This window comes from Dendrobates tinctorius, unplaced genomic scaffold (assembly GCF_039654945.1).
Source record: "Dendrobates tinctorius isolate UK_male_01 unplaced genomic scaffold, ASM3965494v1 ptg000010l, whole genome shotgun sequence".
In the NCBI taxonomy this organism is placed as follows: Eukaryota; Metazoa; Chordata; class Amphibia; order Anura; family Dendrobatidae; genus Dendrobates; species Dendrobates tinctorius.
Genome location: NW_027361678.1, coordinates 12,402,733 through 12,418,514, shown reverse-complemented (window position 1 = coordinate 12,418,514; position 15,782 = coordinate 12,402,733). Strand labels below are relative to the sequence as shown.

The 15,782-nt window shown below is 45.4% G+C and overlaps 1 protein-coding gene across 5 annotated transcripts in view; it reads right to left on the bottom strand.

Annotated features, from left to right (window-relative positions):
• The window catches only part of CEP128 (centrosomal protein 128), a 270,620-nt gene that overhangs the window by 181,193 nt on the left and 73,645 nt on the right, over positions 1-15,782 (bottom strand). For all 5 annotated transcript variants that reach the window (XM_073587050.1, XM_073587051.1, XM_073587049.1 and 2 more), the window contains 4 exons: positions 11,731-11,851; positions 11,529-11,656; positions 11,100-11,191; positions 2,712-2,784 (listed from right to left, as the gene is read on the bottom strand). In XM_073587050.1, the coding sequence (XP_073443151.1) occupies positions 2,712-2,784; positions 11,100-11,191; positions 11,529-11,656; positions 11,731-11,851 (414 nt within the window). The remainder of the gene's footprint in view (positions 1-2,711; positions 2,785-11,099; positions 11,192-11,528; positions 11,657-11,730; positions 11,852-15,782) is intronic.

Genomic DNA, 15,782 nt, shown 5'->3' with positions numbered 1-15,782 from the left:
TCCACTCGGAAAAAAGGTGAAAGAGGGGTGACGTCAGCGCGTTACTAGGCAACCCGATAAACTGAATGAAGGAGAAAGAGCACGTACGATTATATGCTCTATAAGAAGGTCGATTTTTGTGCAATCATATACTATTAATATGTGGTAGGGCTAACTGTAAACGAGTCAGTAAGTGGTATTAGGAATGTATGAGCAATGGGCCTGTCACTATAGTAACACAGAAACAGGAAGTGGTCATGGGCATACACCCGCCCACCTTTATGAGGCGGGAACATACTAAGGAGTGCATGTTATAAAAAGCAAGCAAATGAACAGCCCAGTGATAGCATTTTTCTCATGTAGGCATTGAGCTTTACTCAGAGACTGCCCTGATGATCTGGACGGTGAAACGCGTAGGGAGAAGAGAGCATTACATGGAGGAACCCATTACTGAAAAAGATTTGGGTGAGATCTCTCCATGACATACGATATTACTTAAAAAGTCTGTGGAAGTGGTGAACTGCATGATTTAAGAGCAATGTATAGGTTCACACCTAAGTTTCAAAATTTCAGACTGTATGCCATGCCATTTTGTATTGTTTAGGCTGTTATTGCAAAAATTTGTCTAAGATCATTGTGAGTGATGATGATGTATGTGACACAGTAGTAGCACATCGATTCAAGAGCAATGGATTTGTTATAGACAAATTTTCAGCACTATAAGAGAGTGCTTGTTCCAAACAAATTTATACTAAGCGGATACTCTGAAGGATACTAAGCGGATACTCTGAAGGAGTGTCTGTGCATGATTTGGATTACGACACTAAGAGTAAACCGGAAAGTTTTTGTAGTTTGGTCTTACCGCGTTTGATTGAGCGGTTTCTTCTTGTGAGTTTTTGTGTTTTTGTACATGTGCATATTTTATGAATGGACCAAGTCCTTTTTAATCTAATTTGAATAAAGTAAATTAGTTTTAATTTCTAGTATTTTTCTAGCTTGCTGGTGAAGATATTATTTCTAGCTAGTGGATCACTCGCTGTAAACCGGCTTTAAGTCTCCTCACCTCGACATGCTTAGCGTGTCATTCTCCGCAAGGAGAAATGATACTTCTTGGATATCGGTCAGACGCCTCTCTCACAGCCAAACCAGATCTCCCACTTTGCACTGATGAGGGGCAGTACCCTGAAACACAGTGTCTGCAAATGGAGATTCTGCCTTGGCTTTTATCCTAAGTCATGTAACTAGGCTCGTTAAAGGGTCAACATTGACTTTTAGGATTGCTACCTCCAATAGGTGGCACTAGAGTTCTAGTCCTCTTCCTCTCTGAAGAGACAATTTGCATAATTAGCATATTTCCCAGAGGAGCATTGCGGCTTTAAGTCTCCTCACCTCGACATGCTTAGCATGTCATTCTCCGCAAGGAGAAATGATACTTCTTGGATATCTATATCTTCCTCACACTCCCATGAGAGAACAGAGAAAGGATTAGCCAGTGGTTTCATGTGTGCTTGCACTTCACTACAGCCAGAAGCCCCTCTGGATGTCCTGGCATAGCTGGCCAGTTTAAATGCTGCATTTTCAGCAGATTACTTCAACTTCACACCTGTAGTACCTGAAGGCGTCCCAGCGCCATCTTGATTTCCCTTATCTGCTCCTGCAGCCGACTCACACTGAGTCCTAGCATCCTAGCAGCACCATCCGCACCCACCCTCCCCTCAAAACCCAACCCCCCCAGGGCCATGGATCAGGATCTGATGCCCACAGTCAGTGCAGGAGCTCAGAGTGGGAGGATATATATCGGATTTTAAAGTTGCTCAGGGCCCAGTGGAGCTAATCTCTCCTGCTTCTGCTCATATGCCCAGTCAGGCCACACTCCCTAGAGCTGCGATGCACTCCAGAATTCAATATAAACTTATTACTCTTACTACCACAAAGCACTCCACTGTTCAGCACCACCCTACATCTCCTCCCTCGTCTCAGTCTACAACCCTACCTGCGCCCTCCGTTCTGCTAATGACTTGAGGTTAACATACTCAATAATGAGAAACTCTCACTCCCGTCTCCAAGACTTCTCTCGTGCTGCACCAGTTTTTTGGAATGCATTACCCAGGATAATTTGTTTAATCCCCAATACCTACAGTTTTACGCATGCCCTAAATACACATTTCTTCAGACTGGTCTACCGCCTCAACACATTAATCTAACTATCCCTATGTTGCCCATTCAAAATTTTTACCGTAACCACGTTCCTCGTATCATGTTCTCACACGCTTTATGCATTTATTATCCCTCGGTGTCTGTACTTTTACATATTCTGGCTGGTAACCGGTTCATGCAGCATTACATGAACACCTGATTTCTAACATTATGGCTGGTCAGAACAACGAAAGCAATTGTTACCATACACCTTTTGTGTCTCCCCTTTTTCCTCATAGACTGTAAGCTTGCGAGCAGGGCCTTCATTCCTCTTGGTATCTGTTTTGATCTATGTGTTTATTGTTATGCTGTAATATCTATTGTCTACACAAGTCCCCTCTATAATGTAAAGTGCTGTGGAATGTTGGCACTATAGAAATAAAATTATTATTATTATTATTATTACAAGATGACGCAGCTGCTGACTATCAGCAGTGCAATCCCACAGGTGAAACGCACACCGTGGTCATGGCGACACTGGATAAATGTCCGCTCTAGTCAGCAGCTGCCACACAGGACACAGTCCTTACACTCACCGTCTCCCGGTGCTGGGCCTGATCCAGGCGGGCGTTTAGCTCCTGCAGGACTTTTTTGGTTTCTGCTTCAGTTCTAAGAGAAGAGGTACAAGGAGCACACTGTCATCACTGAGAATCAACAGGGGTTTATGCGAATATGAAGCGCAGGACGCTCAACTTTACAAGATGTTCAAGAGTTCTGCTTTCGTTCCATGACAGGAAATACTGTAGCGATCACATCTGTTAAGAATATGGGAGATATCATTTCATGTCAATCATTCGTATCCTATCTGGCATAGGATTATAAAACCCCCTTCAGCTTGCAGCTGTATGATTACACCTAACTCAGCAGAGAGTCAAGCCTCAACAGGCTGTGAGTGACAGATCTCATACCTTGAGCCAGCTAAGCTCTGAACAAAAGGCTTGCTTGCCATGTGGGTACCATGCAGTCTAACTTCTTTGTTCCAACAGCTATGACTTCATAAGGAAAACATAGACTTAGCGTACAACCTGCCAACAGACCGGTTACATTTTTGAGATCTCTAGAACGGGCAGAAAACCTTCCAGGGTCTCGATCCTTTCTAGCACCCCAGGGAGGGGCATACATAGAATGGCTAGTAGGAACCAGATAGCAAAGATGAAATTGTAGTAGAGGCCAGTCCGGATGTGATGGCGCCAAATGTGCCTCCCTAAGGCGGTCCATTAAGGCCTCTTTCATACTTCCAATTTTGACAATCAGTCAAAATTCGCCAGGTTTTGAAAAAACGGATCCGCAATTTTTTTTGCGGATCCGTTTTTTCCCCCATTGAGTTGCATTACTGGCGGATCTTGACTGATGGTCATCCGTTGGATCCGTCAAAATTTTTTGGATCCTGTGGCATCTGTTCACATCAGTTAGGAACGGATCCGCTTGTCCGCCTTTTTGGCGGATTTTAACTGACACAAAAAACTGAAGTGTGAAAGAGGCCTAACAGAGCAGGGTCCTATGTCTGTGGAAAGCAGAAAAATCACTGCAGTCCACACCACATCCACAGTGGTGACAGAGCATTACATCCACAATAGTGACAGAGCATCACGTCTCCACATCACATCCACAGTAGTGACAGAGCATCACATGCCCCCACACCACATCCACAGTGGTGACACAGATTCACATGTCTCCACACCATATCCACAGTGGTGATAGAGCTTCAAATGTCCTCACACCATACCCACAGTGGTGATAGAGCTTCATGTCTCCACACCACATCCACAGTGGTAGTAAAGCTTCACATGTTCTCACACAACATCCACAGTGGTGATAGAGCATCGCATGTCCCCACATCACATCCACGGTAGTGACAGAGCATCACATGCCCCCATGTCACATCCACAGTGGTGACAAGAGCTTCACATGTCTCCACACCATATCCACAGTGGTGATAGAGCTTCATGTCTCCACACCACATCCACAGTGGTGATAGAGCTTCATGTCTCCACACCACATCCACAGTGGTGAGAGCTTCATGTCTCCACACCACATCCACAGTGGTGATAGAGCTTCATGTTTCCACACCACATCCACAGTGGTGACAGAGGTTCATGTCTCCACACCACATCCACAGTGGTGATGGAGCTTCATGTCTCCATACCATATCCACAGTGGTGATAGAGCTTCATGTTTCCACACCACATCCACAGTGGTGATAGAGCTTCATGTCTCCACACCACATCCACAGTGGTGACAGAGCTTCATGTCTCCACACCACATCCACAGTGGTGATAGAGCTTCACATGTCCTCACATCATACCCACAGTGGTGATAAAGCTTCAAATGTCTCCACACCACATCCACAGTGGTGACAGAGCTTCATGTCTCCACACCACATCCACAGTGGTGATAGAGCTTCACATGTCCTCACATCATACCCACAGTGGTGATAAAGCTTCAAATGTCTCCACACCACATCCACAGTGGTGATAGAGCTTCACATGTCTTCACACAACATACACAGTAGTGATAGAGCTATCACCACACCACATCCACAGTGGTGATAGAGCTTCACGTCTCCACACCACAGCCACAGTGGTGATTAGAGCTTCACATGCCTCCACACCACATCCAGCAATGGAATGAAACTGAAAGGGAAACGATACAGATTAGATGTTAGAAAACTTCTTGGTAGTGAGAGGAACAGGCTGCCACGAAAGGCGGTGAGTTCTCCTTCAATGGAAGTCTTCAAACAGAGGCTGGACAGACATCTGTCTGAGATGATTTAGTGAATTGTGTATTGAGCAGGTGGGTGGACACAATGGCCCTTCCAACTCTATCATTTTAGGACTCTACGAGACTGGGGGTGATGGGGTTAGTGTTCTGCCAGGCAAGAACACTCTAGCCTGTGAATGAGCTGCTCCTCCAGAATGAAGAGATGGCTGCTCACATGACTAGGTGTGATACCTAAGACACCACGCAGAATGAGGACAGGGAGTATATTACAAGCTGACAGTATTCTGCATACCAGGCACACACACAAATTATACAAAAAGCACAGACTCTAACGCCTTGGTGACCGAGCCAATTTTATGTGAATAATTTTTATTAAGGGGACTTTTACTAGAGTTGAGTGAATTTTTCAAAATTTGCTTCCGATTACAATCAGCAGTGAATATTGTTTTTGCAATATTCGCCGAACACAGCCAAACGTCATCGGAGTCAATGAAAGTAGAAATGAACGAACATGTTCAGAATCGAACGGCAAACATAAATTCGGCACGAATAGGGTACCAATATGGCACGAATATATTCACTCAACTCTAATTTTTACAGAAACCGGAAAGGGGGAAATTGGCATGGCAATGCGTTTAAATATGTAAGTATGCAATAAGTATTCAACAAAATTCTAACAAGTTACAATGCATGAAGATAAGAGAGATATATCTATATATAAACCAATTTTGACCTTAATGACCAGGCAAAACTTTTCAACAGATCCCACTGATTTGGATATTGTTTTCTATTGACATACTGTACTTCATGACAGTGGCAACATTTATTTGATATGACTTGCATTTATTTATGAAAAAAATGGAACTTTGGCAAAAATGTTGAAAATTTTGCAATTTTCAAAGTTTTAATTCTTATGCCCTTAAATTAGAAAAATATGTCACTAAATAATTAATAAATAACATTTCCCACATGCCTACTTTACATCAACACAATTTTTGAAACAATTTTTTATGTTAGGAACTTATAAGGGTTAAAAGTTGACCATCGATTTCTCATTTTTCCAACAAAATTTACAAATCCTTTTTTTTTTTTAGGGACCACCTCACATTTGAAGTGACTTTGAGGGGCCTATATGACAGAAAATTCCCAAAAGTGACACCACTCTAGAAACTGCACCCCCCTCAATGTGCTCAAAACCACATTCAAGAAGTTTATTAACCCCTCAGTTACTTCACAGAAAGTGAAGCAATGTGGGGGAAAAAAAAGAGCATTTAACTTTTTTTTTTAAAATAATTTACTTTAGACCATTTTTTTTTTTAGTTTCACAAGGGTATAAGAGAAAATGGACCCAAAATTGTTGTGCAATTTCTAAATGAGCACACCATTTGCGGGGGAAATCCACTGTTTGGGCGCACGGCAGGGCTTGTAAGGGAAAGATCGCCATTTGACTTTTTGAAAGCAAAATTGTCTGGAATCGAGAAAGGACGCCATGTCAAGTATGGAGAACTCCTGCTGTGCCTCAACAGAGGAACAAATGACCCCATTTTGGAAACCACATCCCACAAGAATTTTATCCAGGAGTATATTGAGCAATTTGAACAAACAGGTACGACACACAATTTGCTAACATTAAGTTGTCATATTGAAAATGTCGTCATTAGTGTTGAGAGCAAGTGCTCGCTACTTCAGTTTACATCGGGTGCTCAAGTGACATGCTCGAGTTCCCGCCCCACGTTTCACGGCTGTTAGGCTAGTTTCACACTTGCTTTTTTTTGCAGCGCGTTTTTCCCGCAAAAAAACGCATTGAAAAAACGCATACATAAGCATACAACTGCTGCGTTTTTTTCAAGCATTTTTATGAGCATGCATGAAAAAAACGCAGCGTTTTTATGCGTTTGTATGCGTTTTTAGCGCGTTTTTACCGCGTTTGCGTTTTTTTCCAACATTTTTAGGTGGCCCCTCACACTACCCAAACCATGACTTTACTAACCCTAACCCTGACCCTAACCCTAACCCTAACCCTGACCCTAACCCTAACCCTGACCCTAACCCTTAACCAAATCATACTTAACCCTAACCCAAACCCTAAACCCTAACTAACCCTAACCCTAACCCTAACCCTGACCCTAACCCTGACCCTAACCCTTAACAAAACCATACTTAACCCTAACCCTGACCCTAACCCTAACCCTGACCCTAACCCTTAACCAAACCATACTTAACCCTAATCCTGACCCTAACCCTGACCCTGACCCTAACCCTGACCCTAACCCTTAACAAAACCATACTAACCCTAATCCTGACCCTAACCCTGACCCTAATCCTAACCCTAACCCTGACCCTAACCCTGACCCTAACCCTTAACCAAATCATACTTAACCCTAACCCAAACCCTAAACCCTAACTAACCCTAACCCTAACCCTGACCCTAACCCTGACCCTAACCCTTAACAAAACCATACTTAACCCTAACCCTGACCCTAACCCTGACCCTAACCCTTAACCAAACCATACTTAACCCTAATCCTGACCCTAACCCTGACCCTGACCCTAACCCTAACCCTGACCCTAACCCTTAACAAAACCATACTAACCCTAATCCTGACCCTAACCCTGACCCTAATCCTTAACCAAACCATACTTAACCCTAATCCTGACCCTAACCCTGACCCTAACCCTAACCCTAACCCTGACCCTAACCCTAACCCTAACCCTAACCCTGACCCTAACCCTTAACAAAACCAGCTTACCAGCGCGCAGGTATGCGCACCCATGTTAAATATAGGGGAAAAAACGCATGCGCAGGTGTGCGTTTTTTTCCAGCGCTAAAAAACGCAAATGTGAAACCAGCCTTAGGCACCCAAAAAAAAACATGCGGGGATCCTCGATACTCCGTGAATACTCAAGCACCCGATGCAAACTCGAGTAGCAAGCACTTCACTTGCGCTCAACACTACCTGTCATATCTTTTTTTTGGGAAATAAATTGAACCTCCCAATGAACCTCTTAGTTACCTGCTGTTTACCTTGGAAACCAGCGTGCATGTTGGTTTCTAGGGTAAACAGCGGGTATCCAAGAGCCGCGCGGCTCTTAGATACCCTATGTTTACATTGGAAACCAACATGCACGCTGGTTTCGATCACTGGAGGGGCTGTCTATGTGACAGCTCACCAGCGATCAGCCTAACGATTTCCCAGCGATCCCATCCATGTCGGATCGTTGGTGGGATCGCTGGGACATCGTTATGAGTAACGGGGCCTTAACAAGCCACAAAAAAGACAAACGATTAAAAAACTGAAGCGTTTCTGGCGTCCAGGATGCCCATAATTATAGCTAAGAAACACGTTACTTTTTTAACCCTGTTTGTTTTTTTATGGCTTGCTAAATAAAATCCTTGTTTTATTGACCTGCTGGGAGTTCCCCTCTGCCCTCTTTTTTCCTTCCATCCATTTTGCCCACGACGAATTGATTAAAGAGGTCCGTAATGAGAGGGAGAGGGTACGGATCCCGAACCGTGATCCGATTTAGTTCACCCTGCATTTTTTCTTCACAAAGAAAAAACCTGCTGCAACGGGAGATGAGGAAGGTCTGATATGACCCTTAGACAGACTTTCTGAGATATAGTCTTTCATGGCCTGCATCTCTGGAGATGAAATATTATATAACCTGCTCTGAGGCAGCTTGGCCCTAGCAATAATATTAACAGCGCAATGATAATCACGATGAGCAGGGAATTCCTGACACCCCTGTTCTGAGAACACATCCACAAAATCAGACAAGAATTCTGGCAGAGAATGGGTATGAACATTGGCTAAACGGGTGCCCAAGCTGCGTCTTTGCCAGTACTAGCTCCACCTTGCTACCTTCCTAATCTACCAGACCACCATGGGATTGTGCAACATAAACCAACTTAATCCCAGAACCAGAAGACATGGGCCCTCTAGCACATACCAAATGATTGATTCAGAGTGCATGGCCACACCTGCACATGTATATGAACGAAATAAAATATCCCAGACTCAAGAGTGCAAAATCTACAGCGATTACAGATACTCGTAGGTCAAAACAATTTGTGTGGACTGAGACCCTGGTCTCTGACACACCGGGCGTCAATCAGGAAGGCAGAAATCACCTCCTTACTTTCGCAAAATAGATCTTGGCTGGTGAAAAGAGTTTTGACTTACCCACAAAAGGAAATATATACACCGGGGTTGCTAACCTCCCCGCAATACAGGCTACCTAGATTTCCCGGCTGCTGTTTGCGGTTACATATGCATGGACAAGTACCCACAAAATAACCCTTCTTACCACAGAAAAACACACTCCATCTTTGCGTCAAAATGCAGGAGGACTGATAAAACTTGTTGTCCCCCCCCCTCCCCCAACTGCATGGGTTCTCCAGTAGACTCAGCCCTACGTCACATTGACCCCTCTGACCCACTAAAAATTGGAGTGTCTCTTTAGGTCTCTGACAAACAGCGGTCCACACGGATAGGTAGAGACATGGCCACCTCCAGGGAAACCAGGGTCTTATACAGAGCAAAAGGCAACCTTTACGCACTCATATAGCCCCTGACTGAACTGACTAAGGCGCGCGGGTTCATTTTTCTTAGTATTCGTAGACCACCTGCAATTACCCCCCCCCCCCCCCGGAAGGTCTCCCAACTGAACCTGATGTAGCTTAGACTCAGTCAGAGAGACACGGTCAAGGTTGTCATGCATAAGACCCAGAACTTGAAAATATTCTTTGACCGTCTGAAGCGACTGGGTGTCCAGATGGATAGAAAATGCCCATGGTTGATGGCTATCCTGGAGAAGAGAGTTTACCTCACCCACCCATTGCTCCTCGGTACCCGAGGCCCGAGGCGTGATGACGCAACCAAAAATAAAGTTTACAGGCCTCCCTGAAAGCCACAAACTTAACCTGATACCCAGAGAACCTATCCGGCAAAGCGATCTTGGGCTCCACCAAGGGTTGCCCAAGAGCGAGGATCCTAAGCCTTGAGTTAATGGGAGCTGCAAAGCCACTGAGCGCAAGTCCGCCACCTCCACGCTGAGTTGTTGTAGCTGCCCTGCCAGAGCAGCCACTGGATCCATAATGTATGAAATATGATACAGCAAGTGATCATGTCCTGTAGGGACTAGGGACAGTAGGAGCCTACCTGATCCCTCAGATTAGGGGGCACTATAGTCTATCCCTGTCCCCTGGAAGATGGAGATGCCAGGGTCACAAACATTTTACTATTCTCCTACCTTAAACTTTATCTGTTCCCTCCCCCACCCAGGGAGGTGTGAGGCTCAAGTGTATAGGATTACACTAATCAGACAGACAATGGAAGACAGACAGGTATAAAACAAACTATCATACAAATAGACTCACCAAACAACAGACTGGGAGACAGAGGAGGTATAGGAATATGACACCAAATGTGAAAGGACGAGGATGAACACAAACACTCCACACAGCGATTTCCAGAAAAACTCTCCAACCACATACTCAAAACACTGAATTTCTCCTCCAACACCAAACCAGGATGAGGAACTATCACTGGCAATTCCCAAGTGCCAGAGGCAGCATATAAACCAGAGGGGAGTGGTCAACACTGAACAGCTGAGACAATTCGAAATCTAGGTCAACTGAACTGATTAACCCTTGCCATGACAACAAGGAAACCTGCACTGGTTAATAGGATGGTGAAGCAGTTTTAATCAGTGCAGGAGTTTGTGTATACAGATGCCGCGATCTTCTAGTCCCTATCTGTCGCTGTATCCCAGTGACACTTGTTTTGCAATTTTAAAGAACTTGGAATTTTTTTCCTGCTTACAAGTGCATCACATGATACAAAGAATAATGTAATTCAAAAGTACAGCTAGGTCCGTAAAAAACAAGCCCTCATATGGTTATGAAGGCTGAAAAAAAAAAAAAAAAAAAAAGTTACGGCTCTTGGAAGGGGAGAAAAAATAAAAACAAAAAAAATTTGCAAGGCCATGAAGGGGTTAAAATCACCAGGTAAAAAGGAACTGAAGTAGCAGAGTCTGACAGAAGTAAATACCGGAGCGTCAGGTGCAATACCGGAGCATCAGGTGCAGTGCTGTCAGTCTGGCTGCTGGATTTGGAGAAGTTTCTATGATCCTGTCATGTATGTCCATCCTGTAACATCAGTAATCATTCACTGCCACATGGTTCAGTCTGCAAACGGCACCTGTGTCTGTGGCTGAGCTCTCGGTCCAGGTCATCATTCAGTCGCAGCTGGTCACTACTCAGATCCCGCAGAGACTGGTGCAAGGAATGAAGCTGCAAAAAAAAAAAAAAACCTACAAATATGTGCCCATGACACAGTGACAGGAAGCGAGTGACAAGACTCCGTGCCATCCGCAGTCTCCGCCTATCGCACAGTGACACGCGACGAGTGAAAAAAAAACTCTCTGCCAATCACAATCTATTCCCAGAACAGTCTACGTCCATCTCACCACAGTTTCCACTCTACTTGCCAGTCTCCACTCACCTCACCAGTCTCCGCCGATCAATCTTCACCAACTGCAGTCTCCACCCATCCCACAGTGACACGCAACCAGTGAGAAGACATGATGTCGAATACCAATCTCTGCTCACATCCTGCACTCAACCTCACCTGATCCGGATCACAAGTATCAACTGCAAAGCGCACGCTGGCCGATCGAGACCGGCGCCGTCTGTTCATTCCTGGATCACTGTAGTCTTTGAGGGGAGAGGTTGGTTTAAGGTGGCGATTTCCAATAACTTGAAAATATAGAAGACACAGAATTAATATAAAGTGCAGGTCGCCCACCCCAGCAATGACATCTCAGACTGACCTGTGGTGGCGTCCAGGTCACTGGCACACAGGCTGGACATGGAGGCACTCCGGACCCCGGACAGGCGGGACAGACGCTGGCTTCTCAGCTGCTCGATGGACTGCTCCAGGGAGTCTTTCAGCTAGTAAAATACATATATAATTCTCAGAATGATTGGCTAATCCATGAGCTAAACACATCATGGATAAATGTGTTGCAAATAAAGCAGGTGGAATCCTAACAGAGTATATATCATTGTTATAGAGAGTGCAGCCGCCCCTCCTGGACCCTCGTCCATGGCGCTCACTAGTGTCTGCCGATAAGCTCTGTGCTGCTGCACGGGATGTGAACAGTGCAGCCAGTGGGGATCAGGGCAGCAAGACAGGATTTGGAAGAGCTGAAACCTTTAGCTTCCCTACAGAACCAACAACCTGCCGCTGGAAAATAAACTGCAGATTTTAAAGTAAAATCCTCACAAAACAAAGTGAGCAAATGTCATTGGCTCTGACTGCATCACATCAGAGATGACAGTGGAAATCTGAGCAGCAGATCCACAAAGTGTAAACACGACCTGACAGGAGAGTTGGCTCCTCTGCAGAAAACACTGCGACTCTGGAGAATACAGATCCACGACTTTCTGTGTCCAATTCATCATTAATCTCATGATGGGATTTTGTCGTCCGTGATCAGGTTCATGTAATTTTCCTCAAAGACGAATGCATATTACACTATGACTGCACATGTAGCAAACCTTCAGCTGTAAGAACTACGGGAGCACTAATCACTTTCAGTCTATAAATGTGAATGAACGTTTATATTCAAATACAACAAACAGAAATCTTACAAAATCACCAAATACTTGGCCTAAATAGATGGCACTTCCAATAATCAATACATCCTACACAAAATGGAAGTAAAAAGCCAAAAAGTAGAAATAAACCATACAAATTTTATTAAACATTTAAAATCACATCACATAAAAAATAGGTAGAATGTGTGAATAAGGCAAGGCTTAAGGAGTAATACCAGAGCCAGGGAATTTCTATGTAACAAATAATGGCACTCACACAAGGGCACTGAAACTATTATAAACAACTATTACTTCCCATCAAAAAGTTGCAAAGAATACGGTGTTGAGGTGAAATACCTAGCCAAGGGGGAAAAAAAAAAATTTATGTATTTTGTTCACAAAAAAAAAACCCCTAGGAAGAAGCTATCGCGAAACGCGCATCGGGGCTCCATGCTGCATCCACAGGTCATGTATCTCCCCAAGCTTTTCCTTGTTTACACTATCTGCCTATATATATAGCGCTATTTAATCCCTCACATGGGTCTTTATAAGCACTTGGCACTTTAGTGACATACAACAATGTATAATTGACACAATTTTTTTTTCCCCTAGCTAGGTATTTCACCTCAACACAGTATGCTTTGCAACTTTTTGCTGGGAAATAATAGTTGATTATAATAGCTTCAGTGCCCTTGTGTGAGTGCCATCATTTGTTACATAGAAATTCCCTGGCTCTGGTATTACACCTTAAGCCTTGCGTTATTCACACTATCTACCTATAGTGAGGTAGCGCTGTCATTCACATAGGGGATTCTCGCTTAGCCGCCACAAAACCAGATCCGACACGGGTTTTCCATAAAACCAAATATAGTCCATGCGGTTTATTATGCAGCATAAACCAAAAACAAGCAACACAAAGTTCATATCAGCATAGCGTCCTTGACAGAGCTTCTCTGTCCTCCGGCATACACATGCTCTTCAGCCTCATAGTTATCTCACCCACGTCAGGGTTCCCTCATGGCTGTTTCTCCATGCTGCAGACATCCATTCCCTCCAGGTAATCATCAGGCACTTGCAGCCAGTAGACACAGCCACTCCACATGCTATTTGCCAGGAGACACATCTCCCAGCGGGACCTCTCACAACGGACCAACCAGGTCCCTGCATTCACCACATGTGACCTACCCTGGCCACCTTATATGGTCTGTAGCCACGCCCACCGGGTCACATGGCTATGACCTCAACACAGGTCCTTGAACCATTCACAGACACTTTGGAATAGCATTCTTAAACACACCCCCTGGGTTGGTTTGTAGGTAACTGGGGCCGCCCGTCTCCCCAGTTACCTGGAGACTTCTCCCGGACACATTGACACAACACATCAGCAGTATCACTGCTGATCAATACACACATCAGTCTCCATCTCAAGGCCACCCACTTTGAGATACATAATGGTCATTCATGACTCTGCCACTCATCCTCTCTCCTCGGACATCCACACAGCGCCCCCTAGCGGACACAGTGGTCACTACACCACTTACCTCCCCCTCTGTTCAAACCTGTGGGGTTGAACACACAGCATAACCCCAGGATTTCGAGACCAGGCACTCACTACACCTTGCCCCCCAGGTCGAGAGAACCGTCTCCATCTGTCATACGGCCTCATTCCTACATTAGGCCTCCCCTGTCCCCAGCAGTCAGAATATCGGCCCTGATCTTTGGCCCTCCAGTCACAGCCTGTCTGCGTCATCAGACACTGTTTGGTCACCACATTCCTCTCCCTGTTTGTTCCGTTCCCCGACCAGCTCCCCCGGTCAGTACGGTCATATGTCTTAGTTAAGCCTACTTTCTGGCTTGAGTCTGACTCACTCAGCGTCTCACAGGAACTTCGGTCTCTCAACGTCATCCTGCCAGTCGAACTACCACTTGCTGACATTCTTCGGCCATCTGCCATGTCACTTCTTGGAGGAACCGTTCGGGTCCTTACATCTTGGGTTGAAGGCGGTCGCCACCTGGTGTTCCGTACCTCTTTATTGATTCGCTGACGGTCCCGCCTCAACTGCTCAATCTCTTGCAGGTACCCCACTCTATATTCCACGAGCATCCGAAAGTCTCTCAGGCTCTCCAAGGAGCCAACAACCATGATGGGAATCCTACCCACTTCACTGGATACCTAGTCTTCATCATCAGGAGGGATCCTCACCCTCACCACACCAGAGATATTGACAAGGTCTTGCATTACCTTCCCGAGTCTTCCAACGATCCTCCCAATCAGCGCTTTGGGTACCGGAACCACATCTTTCCGCAAACCCAGCCGATCCATAGCCTCCTTCGCTAACTCTAGACGTCGAGCAGCTTTCATATTACTCCGCCTACCCAGCTGTTTGGTGTGAAGACATTGCAGATGCATTTCTTTCAGGACAGCTACTCGGCTTGATGTATCTTCTCTGGCCGATATTATCACCAACTACCTAGTCTCAGGCGCCCAGTGCACCTTACACGCTTTGACCGCCTCTTTGAAAGCCTCATGCACACCTTCCTCCGCACAGGCTTCTTGCATGTCTTCTGGTACATCAATTACAAACTTGAAGGCTGTGGCCTTGCTCTCTTCCAGGCCAGGAGGCTCTGGCTTTACCACGGACACTTCCCTCACTACAGTTGACCCGACCGGGTGACTGTCTTCTTCAGTCCTTAGCTCACAAACTTCACAAGACTTTATCTCTTCATGACTCTTTGCCAAGATGGATACTGGCAGTTCAGTCTTGTTATCACTCGTGCTCACTCACGGTAAGTCTTCGTCCAACTTCCTCTCCTGCCGAAGATCTCTTACAGTTTCTTTGAGTTCTTCCATCTCTTCCCTAAGGGTCTTGTTCACACTTTGCCAGGTGGACAGGTGACCTCTGAGCTCCAAGACTTCTTTCTCGAGCTCCTCAACCCTGTGCTCGGCCGTTTGTCTCAGGACTCTTTGTCGTTTGACATGTTCATCCACCCCTTCTCTGAGGGCCTTATTCAGTCCTTGCCACGTTACCATGTGACCTTTGAGCTCAGAGACTTCTTTCTCTAGCCCTTCTATTCTGTGCTCTCTTTCTCTCTCAGAGCCACAGTCACCCCCAGAGATTGAGTCACCCCAACCTGCCGAGTCATCCCTCCAGTTACCCACTAACCGTGTGAATACTTCAGCCGTCTTATCAACCAGGTCAACGTCAGTCCTGTCACGAGATGTCAGGTCCGTCCGCTGGGCAGACGTACCCCTTCTTCCGGTCACTTCTACCTCTGACCTCTC